This window comes from Quercus robur, chromosome 8 (genome assembly GCF_932294415.1).
Source record: "Quercus robur chromosome 8, dhQueRobu3.1, whole genome shotgun sequence".
NCBI classification, from domain to species: Eukaryota; Viridiplantae; Streptophyta; class Magnoliopsida; order Fagales; family Fagaceae; genus Quercus; species Quercus robur.
Window position 1 is genome coordinate 66,634,653 of NC_065541.1, and position 12,554 is coordinate 66,647,206.

The 12,554-nt window shown below is 35.5% G+C and overlaps 1 protein-coding gene and 1 non-coding gene across 2 annotated transcripts; both read right to left on the bottom strand.

Moving 5' to 3' along the window:
- Positions 1-363: 363 nt before the first annotated feature.
- On the bottom strand, positions 364-5,031 carry LOC126697812 (ribosome biogenesis protein NOP53). Its single transcript, XM_050394919.1, has 12 exons — positions 4,743-5,031; positions 3,933-4,105; positions 3,793-3,829; positions 3,672-3,697; positions 3,279-3,359; positions 3,081-3,191; positions 2,732-2,820; positions 2,315-2,434; positions 2,102-2,224; positions 1,762-1,828; positions 1,565-1,644; positions 364-984 (listed from the first exon to the last, which is right to left on the bottom strand). The coding sequence occupies exons 1-12, from the start codon at positions 4,909-4,911 to the stop codon at positions 978-980; spliced, it is 1,083 nt and encodes a 360-aa protein (XP_050250876.1). The 5' UTR covers positions 4,912-5,031; the 3' UTR covers positions 364-977.
- On the bottom strand, positions 4,300-4,412 carry LOC126697957 (small nucleolar RNA snoR100). Its single transcript, XR_007646329.1, has one exon. It is a non-coding gene; the product is annotated as a small nucleolar RNA snoR100 (small nucleolar RNA).
- Positions 5,032-12,554: the final 7,523 nt, after the last annotated feature.

The following is a 12,554-nucleotide window of genomic DNA, read 5'->3' on the forward strand; positions in this document are numbered from 1 at the left end:
TAATTTTAAATTATGATAATATTAGATAAAATAAAATAAATCAAAAACTTTAATGTCATATCATTGTAATATGCAATATATCAAGAACACATCACAGCAAACCAAATGCCTCCTAGTGAAAATCAAACCCAAAATATGTACAACTCATTCCAAAGGTCTATTTAAGAATAATTTATTTAGCTGAAATTGAAAACTTTTTATTGAAAGTATTATAGATAAAGCTAAAAATTAACTAAAATAGTATAATTAGACTCATGAATAATACCAAAAATACAATGAAATTAATAAATTATAGCAAAAATAAACTAAATAATAAAATATGTCTAATATAAGTTATCCCAAACACAACCCAAGTCTAGAAAATCAGAAAATGCCACTATATGACTGGCCGTAGTCCCACATCATATTGGTCACCGTCGATAATGAATACATCACAGCAAAATCTTTCATACAATAGCTTCAGAAAAATGAGCTACAAACTGCCACAAAATTTAATTGCTAATAGACACCTATTAAATAATTATAAAAAAAAAAAATTTTAAAATTAAAATTTAAAAAAAAATAAAAAAATAAAAAAATAAACCCTTCAAGAGACGTGTTCACGTTCCACATAAAAAGGGCCTTAAACAAACACCTTTATCTATTGTTGGCTCTGATATAGCATTAGCCTAAATACATATTAAGCATAATCAGTATGTTACACTTCCTTTGATTAAACCTTATGTGAATAAAAGTATAAAACTGATTTTTTTTTTTTTACTAGAAGAGCTTGGTAAAGTTAAGAAACCACCACAAAACTGAGGACGATATAAGAAAACACGAAAAACGGCAAATCTCTGCTGCATATATAGATGATTCCACCATAGTGTAGTCCTCCATCCAACACTCTGTTTTTAAAGACCAACAGTCTTGTGAAGCCTGTAATGATCTCCTTCATCAACAACTAGGCACTGCTGTCTGTCCAAAGCGAAACCACTCTACTTCCTGTTCAAGTACACATTAAGGAGCAATGAGGAACTGCAAAGTGTATAGAACCACTCCAAAATGCATGCAAATTAAAATTCATCACAGAAAATAGTACGAAGCTTCATGCCACGCGTACATTCACTCATTCTAAGTTTCTAACCATCTTACAAACGGAAACTCAACTTGCTAAGAAAACAGGATTATGGATACTAAAATTAGGTTCTTAATCAAAGGGATACTTTCAGTTCCATCTGAAACCGAGGTATAACCTGACAAGGTTTTATCTGACAGAGTTTTGGACAGAGATATAATCACCAAATAGTACATGCCATGTGGAGAAAAAAGTTGCAAGTGAAAAATGGAATCGCACCATAATCACTAAAAACTTAATAATAGTGTGGTGTACATAGAGGGAGTTGGGGAGAAGGAGGGTCTCACATATGAAGACATTGAAAAGCAACCTTAAAGTATTAGGTGCGCCAAAATGACAGTATAATTAAGATTCCAAACAAAATCTGATAAATTCCTAAGCAGCCTGTATTTGTGTCTGTCCTAAGATGAATGATAAGATACAGAATAAAAAGGATAATCAACTGACCTGCTGCTCTTGACTGTTGGGATAATCAATCCTCTTTTTTCCAGGCTCTTATACCGGTCCTTCGCAAGTGTGCAACAAGCCTTAAGACAGATAAGAAATCAGGAATGCTTTTAATGCACATCTAAACCGTAAACCGAATTGCAGATCTAATTGTGACATGCGATGTTTTGGAAACTACAGGGAAATTATCATTGTACCTTCAATTTGCGAAGTGATCCAGTTATTTCTTCAGATAATAGGACCTGAACTGGGGCAGGCTCAAATCTGAAATGAAGATGACCAGTTAATTCTGCTGTATTCACAGTATTTAAGTCCGAGTTCATCTAAATTTTTTCCATAAAAATCAATTAAGTACCGTCAATAAATATAGCATGCAAACTTTATGTTGAGATTCAACCGACACACACACATATACAATAAAACATAAATACTGGAGCTTTTTTTCCCCAATTACTTAAGTTAACTTTCCACTTCCAAGCTAGACACATAAAATCATAATGAATTAGATATATTAGATAGACACATAAGAGATCATACTTGTACTTCCCCAAGCGTGGAGGACACGATTTTAGTCTTTCTTGTTTGGCTACAACTCGCCGGAGATGTTTTTTCTGCTTCTCCTCATCCTCTTTAGCTATTTCCTGAAGGATATCAGGTATGCTGCAACCAGGAGGACCAATCGATGGTTAGAATGTACCTCTGTGCAGAAATGATTGTTTGTAGAAGCAAAAATGCAAAATATCATCTTACCTATCAATTTCTTTAGAAACTCCCTCCATCTTTCTAGCCTCGGCTTCCTTTTTCATCTTTTCTTTACGTCTAGCTCTCTTGTTTAACTCAACTCGGGTCACCCTCTTTATTTTGCTAGATCTGCAAAAAAATATTTAAACCATATCTTTTCAACAATAGTTACACCATAAAATGGGGCACAACAAGAAATATAAATCAGAAAATTCATCCTAATCCAAACAAACACGGAACAACAACTACATGGAACGTACCAAGTACCAACACACACAAACCAACATTTAGAATAAAAAGGACACAATCAAATTACTTAATAACAACTTTTCATTAAACTTGATGGATTATGCATCTTCTCACCATTAAAATTTTGAGCAAAAAGTATACATTAAAGACAAATAAAAATTATGCATACAAGCTAACCTTTTCTCTTGTGCAGTATCCTCACTTTCATTTTCCACATTCATCTCATCATCATCATCACTTGCATTATCCGCGTCAATAAAATACATCTAATGAAAATAGCTGGTTAATCATAAAGCTCTCCTTGAAGTAAACGATTCAAAAGAAATATTTACATTCATGAAAGAGATACCTAGCAGATCAATTTTTTTCATAAATAAATCAGCATTTATACATAAATAAACAGTCTCAGCACCCAAGTCCATGGGAAATATGGGATATGTACAAAAAAATCCCAATGGCTCCCCTACTCCTTAAGGCAAAGAGGACTCCTAGTAGATAATAAATAAAGGTAGAAGAAGAGACTCACCTCTTCTTCATCAATAACTTTGCCAGGAACAGTTAATGGGACCGGCTGAGGTCCCAACTCATTCTGATAGACTTTCTGCATTTCTTCCGCAACAGCATGAGCCAAAACATCCTGACTTGACATAAGAAGAACAAATTAAAATGCCATGTGACTTACAACTCCCAGGCAGTCTAAATATGTATAAAAAACCTGGGTTACCTTATGACTTTCTTCTGAGGGATTGAATGAACAACCTGGATGCTCAACTTCTACTGCTGGAATAACTGAATGTTTCAATTTCTGTCAAAAGAGAATAAGATGTCAACAATCAGATCATCAACTAAGGTCCATTAAAGACCAATTAACGTAACATCCTCAATATGCACTCATAAAATCAAACATCACATAGAGAACATCCAGCACAATTGCATGGCTCCAAAATAACCAAAGAGACACCTTGCACCACTTTCTTACAGCTCACCAGACAGAACTAATGTATCAAGGAGTTCATATCATCCCCTTATCAGTATTGCAAAAAATTTACACGAGGACTCGAGACATACAAGGGTGCCACAAACATTTTGAATTTAAATTCTAAGCCATAATATTTACCTTTTTGGACTTGCGGTTGTCTTCACCTGCAAAAGAGTCAAAAAGAGACTATGTAATGCATGTCATCTCATAATCACAAGCCAGTGAAAACATGAACACAATAGTTTAACATAGAAAAAACCTTTGTCATCCCAAATGTCAACCATAGCTGAATCATCCTGAGACATGTCAACAATAGAAAAGATAAGCACATAAACTTAACAAAAGAATTTCAAAAAAGATCATGTGTCCATTTCTATGCTCATTATATAAACTGCCGACCTTGGTACCAACTTGAGTAGCATCACTTGTTTTTGAAACCCCCATCTGCTTTCTCTTAGGTTTCTTCAGTGTTGAAGACGGCACTGCTTGAACAAAAGGGTTCTTCTGTAGCACGCTGTCGCAGCGGAGTACTTTCTCCCTATGTTTTTCAATCTTCCGCTTCACCGAAAGATCTGTTCAGACAGGAAGTACATAACTTCTAATCACTTCCCATCAAAGGAGAAGACTTCCCATTTATAATAGACGAAATTAGTCCATCCATACTAAAACATTATTTTGTATGTTTATCTTACCGTAAATTCAGTCAGATTGTTTAACTGGAATCGGAATCACCCGAAAAATTACTTTTCAATGAATAGATGAGATAGAATGTGGGTCGGAAACCAGGCCCCCGAATCAAAGCCGAAAAGGCATCAGCAGGGGCAGACATGAGGACCCATAAATTCAATCTCTGTGCACACTACCATGCTTCCTTCATCCATTAATCCAGAGCATCGGCTTATTGTACACAGAAAAAATCCAAACACTAACACAAATGTGCAATACAACAACAACAACAACAACAATAATAATAGCCAAGCCTTAGTCCCAAACTAATCAAGGTCGACCACATGTATTCGTTTCGGCCAATTCGAACAAATGGGCAATACCATTTAAAGTGATTACATTCAAATTTAATCAAATTAATCCTCATAATGTTGAAATATCAAGCTGGAACATTAAAAAAAAAAAAATATATATATATATAGATATAAATAAAAATAAATAAACTTTTTGAAGCAGAAATTTAAAATACAAATAAGTAAATACCAGTGGACTTGTCGACGAAGAAGAGAGAGTCGCTGGGAGCGGAGGAGAGAGAGCCACCGGAGAGAGCGTCTTTTGTGGATTTCTCATAGAAGTCTTCGATGTCTGCACTGCTTATGTTTGCTCTCCATGCTTTCTTTCCCTTTCGCGAACCCTTTGCTTTCTTCCCCATCTCTCTGTTTTTTTCTTTTCTCTTTCTGAGTTGTGTGTGCGAGAGACCAAAAGAAGGCAGATTTTGAGGGGAAGCGTTTTTAAAACCCTAGCTGCCTTTCAGAAGAAGAGCGAGATGAAAACGACTAAAACTGATTTTAGTTAACAAGCCCCAAAAATATTATATACTCCACAAACGACTTGTAGTATTTTTTTGTTTTGGCTAAATTACAAATTTGACCTTTTAATTTTGCTTAAAATTTAATTTAATCATCTAACTTTACTTTTTATTAATTTAGTCCTCTACCTTTCAACTTTATTCAATTTAATCTTTCGGTTAATATCCTGAGAATTCAGTAAATGATGAATGCATTTAATGAATTTTGAACTCAAAAAAATTCACTTGACAACTACATTGGAGTGAAATGAACTAAAAACTTTATTGACAATATAAAAATGCTAAAATGCTAACGATGTTATAACTTTCGTTTTCTTTTTTCTTTTTTCTTTTTTTTATAAAACCTAATCCAAAGGCACATCATTTTTTATATTATGTTTACTTTCTAGGTGACAAATTTTTATAATCACAGTAGAATTTATATTTATTACCTTTGTTTCATTATAATCTATATATATATATATATATATATAAAACCGAAACTTTTGAAACTCCCACAATTTTCCACGTCAGCACAATATTTAAATTAAATTTAAATTAAATTAAATTTTCCACCTCATCACTGTTTTCCTTTTCCAATGCAAATTAGACTTCTAGCCAAATAAGGACATTCTCCCACCGCCTCTACTCTCTTCTATTTAAGAATTGCTTGCGTAGAAAACCTAAGTCCCAAAAACTTATTTTTGCCGCAACACAATTTTCTCCTTAAAACTTATTTTTCTTCAAGATTTTTTTTGAGGGCGGCTCATGCTTCACAATTCACATATTCCACTTATGTATTGAACTCCTCTCCTTCTTCGGTCAATGCATCAAGGTTAGGGTTATTTGATTTGTTCAATAAAAATTATAGATTTGTTACTTTTTCTTATAAGTTTGTCAATTGTTGTTTTGTTTATTTAATTGCTGGGCCTGAATCTTTTAATTAAATCTTCAAATTTTTATTGAACAAATCAAATAACCCTAACCTTGATGCATTGATCGAAAAAGGAGAGGAGTCCAATACATAAGTGGAAAAGCTATAATCATGGATTCCCTTCTTTCTATTGTATTTCTCTATTGCGTAATTATATATATATATATATATATATATATTGTTTTATTTCAATACTTTTGAAGCTTTGAATCTTCTGATTTAAAAAAAAAAAAAAAAATTTGGCCTTTTGGAAGTTTTAACATCATAACTTTTGGGTTTTATTTTTTCTATTATCAGAAATTATCTAAAAGATTTCAATGAATATCCATGGATTATTCTTTTTGAGGGTAACCCATCTATATCTTATATTTCTATTCCTAACTTTTTTTTCCTATATTTTTTCTTTAATTGTCCGTGTTTACGTCTCTTTTGTTTTTCTTATTTTTTCTTTAATTGTCCGTGTTTATGTCTCTTTTTGTGTGAGTATGTGTCATTGTATCTAGGTACTTAGGCAAAATCTATAAAGACTAAAGATGTTTTTTTTTTTTTTTGGTAATGAATCCTGTGTTTTTCATGACTTTAGTGAGTCATATTCTTAATGATCGAAATTGTTTTGTTTGACATGGATTTTGTTCATATTGGTTTCAAAGTTTATTTCTTGGCTTATATTATAGATTGTAATATATTTATTCATCAAACTGTTTAGTTAAGTTTGTTTTCAAAATTGTTTTCCGTGTTGGACATTTTCTTGAAGCATGTTGGTATCATATATTAAAATACTGTTAAGTTGATAATAATAATAATAATAATATAGTTTAATAAATGTCTGAAACGTATAGCTGTTAACAAATGTTTTAGCTATATGATTTTATTTTACAAATTCAATTTTGGCGTTGTAGTAAAATAAACAAAGATTAAATTATATATTGTACTCAAAACATTTCCCGTGCATCGCACGGGTTAGCGACTAGTTGCTCTATATTGTAGAGTCAAGACAAAATATCAATTAGTTTTTTTCATGTTAACTATGGTAGTCCTTTCCCAACAACCTTGGGCTCGTTAGGCTTGAACCCCTAATTAATTTGTATTTCATATTGGATCTAGCCCATAATGGGAGATTCTAGAAGATGCTTTACCAATAACAAATGGTGTAGGACTAGTGGGATGGTGATTGATGGTTTATAACAACTATGCAATGGTTACTTGTTAGAGATATGGCTGACCAAAGAGACTCTTGGATAGTCAAGGTACCCCTATGGGTGTTCAAGCTGGATCACCTTACCCCAGTGTATTGTTCTAATTTTTCTCGTGTTTCTCTCCCTGGAATTAAGTTCCAACCCCTTCCTTCGTCCCTATGGTTTCTTTTTATAGGCATGCTCTAGTGGGCTTGTCATGATGAGAGAATCTTCTATATGTTTGTGGGTCTCTTCACCCATAGGGTTTGGGTGGCTTCCTAAATCTGTATTACTATTCTCCAGTATATCTAATTGCATATTAGGGATAAGACCCACAAGCCTACAGTTGAAATGATTTCCTAGTAACTTGCACCCGACGCCAAATCCCATGCTCAGTGGGTGGATTCTCCCAAAGCACTACTATTCTTCCTCGGGGATAGTGGGATCTGTTTGGATACTAGCGCCACGAACTCGCTGGCTTACTTTCCAATTTGATGTTTATTAAGTTTGGGCCAAACCTAAATTAACATTGCTCGGCTTGGGCCTAGTACGGGCTGGACCTTTGCCCTCCTACAATAACCATACCTTATTAGTCCAAAAAAAATCAATTGAGAAAGGGAGATATGAAGATGGACTTACTTTGAGAGATATGATGAAAGAGCAAGGCGTGAAGAAGGAACCAGGATATAGTTGGATTTCTGTCAAAGGTAGAATCCATAAATTTTATGCAGATGATCAACAACATCCTCAAAAGACGCCATATATGCAAAGTTAGAAGAGTTGAGGGTGAGAATCAAATCCATGAGTTATGTCCAAGACTTCAACTCTGTATTGTGAGATGTGGATTACAGATAAAAGCTTTGTGTGACTGGTGGAAGCCCATTAAAAGATATAAATTTCCACATGCCAATATTTTTAGTAAATATAAACATATAAATCGGCACACATCTTTCACAAATACATGTATCTCTTTGAGTAGGAGTCGTAGGACTTCCGCATTTAGAGATGCCAAGGAGAACTTACAAATGTGGCTGATGAATTCCTGTTGATGAATGTTTAGTGATAGGTCTTAGGTGTCGTGCTTAACCTATGACTCCTAAAGCCTTGTCTACTTAAAAAGCAGAGAGCCAAAGGGAAATATTTTTGAGAACAATGGTACTGTTAATTCTAGTGCTGAACATCGTTTGTTGATGTAGTTATGGCTCCTGCATAGGTTTAGAATACTAAGGCTAATGTGACTGATTTGTTTAACAGGAAACTGTTGTGGGCATGGATGTCACTATTGATAGTACTTTTGAGAATAAAGGTCTCCCCGCAGACTTTGTGATCCATATGCTTATTATGAAGGATTTAAGAGAGCAACTTGTGGGTATTATTTTCTGTCATTGAGGGGCAATCGTTGCATTATATTTGCAATCAAAGAGGGTGTTTTAGAACATCCTCAACCCGGTCATCCACCATTGCAAAGCAGTTGAAAACAGTATGGAACAATGGCTCAAGGTATACAAAGACAAGGTAATGGTTTCCTGCCTTAAATTATGTAATTGCAGATCTGAATAATGAGTTGCACTTTGTTCGTGTGACTGATTAAATAAATAAATAAATCATGCTTCTTTTGATAATCAAAAGAAGCATGATTATTGAATGCTTTTTTGCACATATGGAGCTTGCAGTCATTTCTTGCTGCTGTAATTAATTTGCTTCTTTTACCACCTTTAGAAGAACTTTGTCTTTGGATGAATATAGACTTTATTCAACCAGAACAACCAACCTGCTAGAAGCAGAACCAAAAACAACCAGCAGCGAAGCTGCACTAAATGCACCCTTCTAACCATACACACCTACAACAGAAACAAAGTCCCATGCACTCAAAAAACAAAGCAAAAAACAAAAAATCCAGAAACTACTGGGTCTACAGTACATATACAACAAAAGGAAACAGAAGATAGCCTAAAACCATTTAATAAGAATAGAATAGGGAATCCAACAAAAGCAACATTTAACTCAATTTAAAACTGAAATTTTCATCTGTTCCAGCAGCCAATCTACCCCACATAGATTAACCATTACTGCAGCTAGGGTCCCTTCTTCACTTCTTTCACTCTAAACATGATAAACTGTAGCTTACCAAGCCACTTTGCAGAATCTTGATCTCAAACTTGCACCTTTTAATCTATTGATAATCCAATAAGATAGCTGATAATCCTGATCTTGAATTTGCCTATAGCAAACACTTCAAAAGTATCTACTTCCAACTTCTGAGTGTTACTGTTAAGACATTCAAAATAAAGATGGTCTCTGGACTCAATCCTATACCTGCATAAAAAAACCCGTCTTTCATTTCTCACCAATCTCTCCTTAATGGTAAGAATGAAAGCATGTTTAGGAACAAAACCAGAAAACCAAGGACTTTTCCACCACTTAACCACATGCTGTTTAGATCTGATAGCTTCCCAAGTACTTGAATAGCTGCTTTTATCATTGGTAGAAGGAATCACTCAACTGTCTCCTCATTTCCACTGATTTGCACTTCAAACAACCTGCTCTGAATAAACGTAAGCTGATCAGAACGAGCTGGATTCCACTTATATGCACTTTATAAATTGCAGGCTATTTTGAACAGATTATGTAACAAGCACACTCCACCTGCACTGTTAATGGAGTGAAATTTGGCTTGGTTTTGATGTTATGGATTGATATTAATGAGCTTGATTTCTGTTAGGGGTTATCAAGTTAACATACACCCAAAAACAAAAAAATGTTGCTTTCACATTCTGTAGTGCAGAATCAACACTTTTGAGGTTAAACTAATTGATTTACATTAGGGGATGTAATTTTAACCCAAAAATTGTTGCTTCTGTTACTTCTGTACCTTTCTCTTATTGGTTAATAAAGTGAGCTTGGCTATGTCATATCACTTTGATTTAATTTTGTACTTGCAGCATTAAAATATTAACCTGCTCTTGTGATTGGAAAATGATTTTGCTTTCTGAAAATAGAAATGTCAAGGACACAAATTTTTTCCCAACTTGGTAATGTGGTAAATTATAATTGGAACATGATTGTTTTTATATGAACATATCACTAACACCTTTTTTATTTTGAATTAATCACAATCAGCTATGTCAATAGTAGTGAAAAATTTGGTATCACTAGACTTATTAAGGGTGTATTTAGATACCACTTATTTGCTGAAAACTGAAAACTTATTGTTGAAAGCACTGTAGTAAAATAATTTTTAAATGTGTAAATAGTGTTGTAGGACCCAAATTTATATTGAAATCTGTGTTTGGATGACTTTTGTAGGTCCATGAACAGTGTCTTGGGACCCACATTTTTTCAACAAAATGCATAAATGCAGACACAGAATACTTCCCAAACGCACACTAATTGTTTGGGTTTATTTGGATACCGCTTATTGCTAAAAACTGAAACTAAAAATATTGTAGCGAAATAATTTTAAAATGTGTTAATAATGCCGTGGGATCCAGTTTTAAAGTTAGATTTGCGTTTTTCCGTGCTTGCGGGTCCCGTGAACAGTGCATGGGACCCAGCCAAAAAACGCAAACGCGTAAAATAATTCACTCTGCCGCTATCCAAGCTCACACTTAGGATCTGTTTGGATATCACTTATTGTTGAAAACTGAAAACACTGTAGTAAAATAATTTTTAAATGTGTAAATAGTACCGTGGGACCCAGTTTTAAAGTTGATTTTGTTAGATTTCGTACTTGCGGGTCCTGTAAACAATACACGGGACCTAGGGACAAAAACGCAAACGCAGGTCCCGTGAACAATGCATAGGACCCAGAGACAAAAACGCAGACGCGAGTCTTGTGAACAATGCACGGGACCCAGAGACAAAAACCCAGACGCGCAAAACGTGTTGCTGTGCTGCTATCCAAACTCACACTTAGGCTGGGTTTGTGCACGGGACCCAGAGACAAAAACGCAGACGCGGGTCCCGTGAACAATGCATGGGACCTAGGGACAAAAACGCAGACGCGCAAAACGTGTTGTTGTGCAGCTATCCAAACTCACACTTAGGTTGGGTTTGGATTGCGATGAAAAGGAAAAAAAATGGGTGTCTATGTTTTTCTTGTAGGTCCCATGCACTGTTCACGGGACCTGCAAGTACGAATTTCAGCAAAAAATTGAGTCCCATGATACTATTCATACATTTAAAAATTATTTTGTTACAGTATTTTCAGAGCATCCACAGCAGTGGAGCTAAATTTTTAGCAATTTAGCTCCACCAAAAGTTACTTTATCTATTTTACCTACACACATATTGCAGCAGTGGATCTATTTTAGCTTTCAGCATAATAAAATAATATAAACATCACAATAAAATATTATAACTACTACAATAAAATAATATATTCCACTACCAAAAAAATATTACACCACCAACCTCAACCACCTCTACCATCAACCACAGACACAACCACCACCACCAACACCACCACCACCACCACCACCACCACCACCACCACCACCACCACCACCGGCAGTCCACAGCAAAAAAAAAAAAAAAAAAAAAACCACAACGAGCACAAGCCCACTGCCACAAACACAAACACAACACACAAGCCCACTTGCCCACAACAGATCGGAAAACATAAACGCAAACCCACATCGGCGCTAGGCCTCACAGAGAGAGGGTGGAGCTCGGTCGGCGCTGGGCAGTGAGGAGTGGTCAGCGCTGGGTTGGGCTTCGATCGGCGATCGGCGCTGGGCAGCGAGGAGTGGTCGGCGCTGGGCTGGGCTTCGATCAGCAATCGATGCTGAGGAGTGGTCGAAGTTGGGCTGGGCTTCGATCGGCGATCGGCACTGGGCAGCGAGGAGTGGTCGGCGCTGGGAAGGACTTCGATCGGCGATCGGCGCTGGGCAGTGAGGAGTGGTCGGCGTTGGGCTTTGGAGCAACGGACTGAGCAGAGAGGTCGGTTTGATTAAAATGGAGGACTGGAAGAGGAAGAAAGAGGAAGAAAGAAGAGACACCGGAGAGAGAGAAAGAAAAAGAAAAAGGAAAAAATATTTTTTTAATAAAAGAGGAGAGAGGAATTTAATAAAATAATATTTTTTCTTTTAGATGTTATGAACAGTGCACATCTATTTATAGATGTGCACTGTAGCAATGGAGCTAAATTTTTTAGATTTAGCTCCACTGCTGCATCAAGGTTTTTGGGTTTGAAGAGCTAAATTTTAGCATTATAGCATTATAGCTCCACTGCTGCAAATGCTCTCAATTTTCAGTAATAAATAATATCCAAATACCCTTAGAAAGCGTATGGATCAATGAATTGCGATTTTTTTTTTTGGGCAACAACCTTCAGTCACGGATCCAATGATAGGTTTCAAAGGGTTTTAGAAGCCCATCAGCAACACCATTACTGCGGG

What these genes read in the sequence shown, in the direction of transcription:
- LOC126697812 (XM_050394919.1), bottom strand. Translation starts at nt 4,911, where the DNA reads ATGGGGAAGAAAGCAAAGGGTTCGCGAAAGGGAAAGAAAGCATGGAGA. An exon ending in CCTCAGAAGAAAGTCATAAG is followed by an intron (nt 3,192 to 3,278) that starts GTAACCCAGGTT and finishes ATGTCAAGTCAG; the next exon opens with GATGTTTTGGCTCATGCTGT. An exon ending in GATCACTTCGCAAATTGAAG is followed by an intron (nt 1,645 to 1,761) that starts GTACAATGATAA and finishes ATCTGTCTTAAG; the next exon opens with GCTTGTTGCACACTTGCGAA.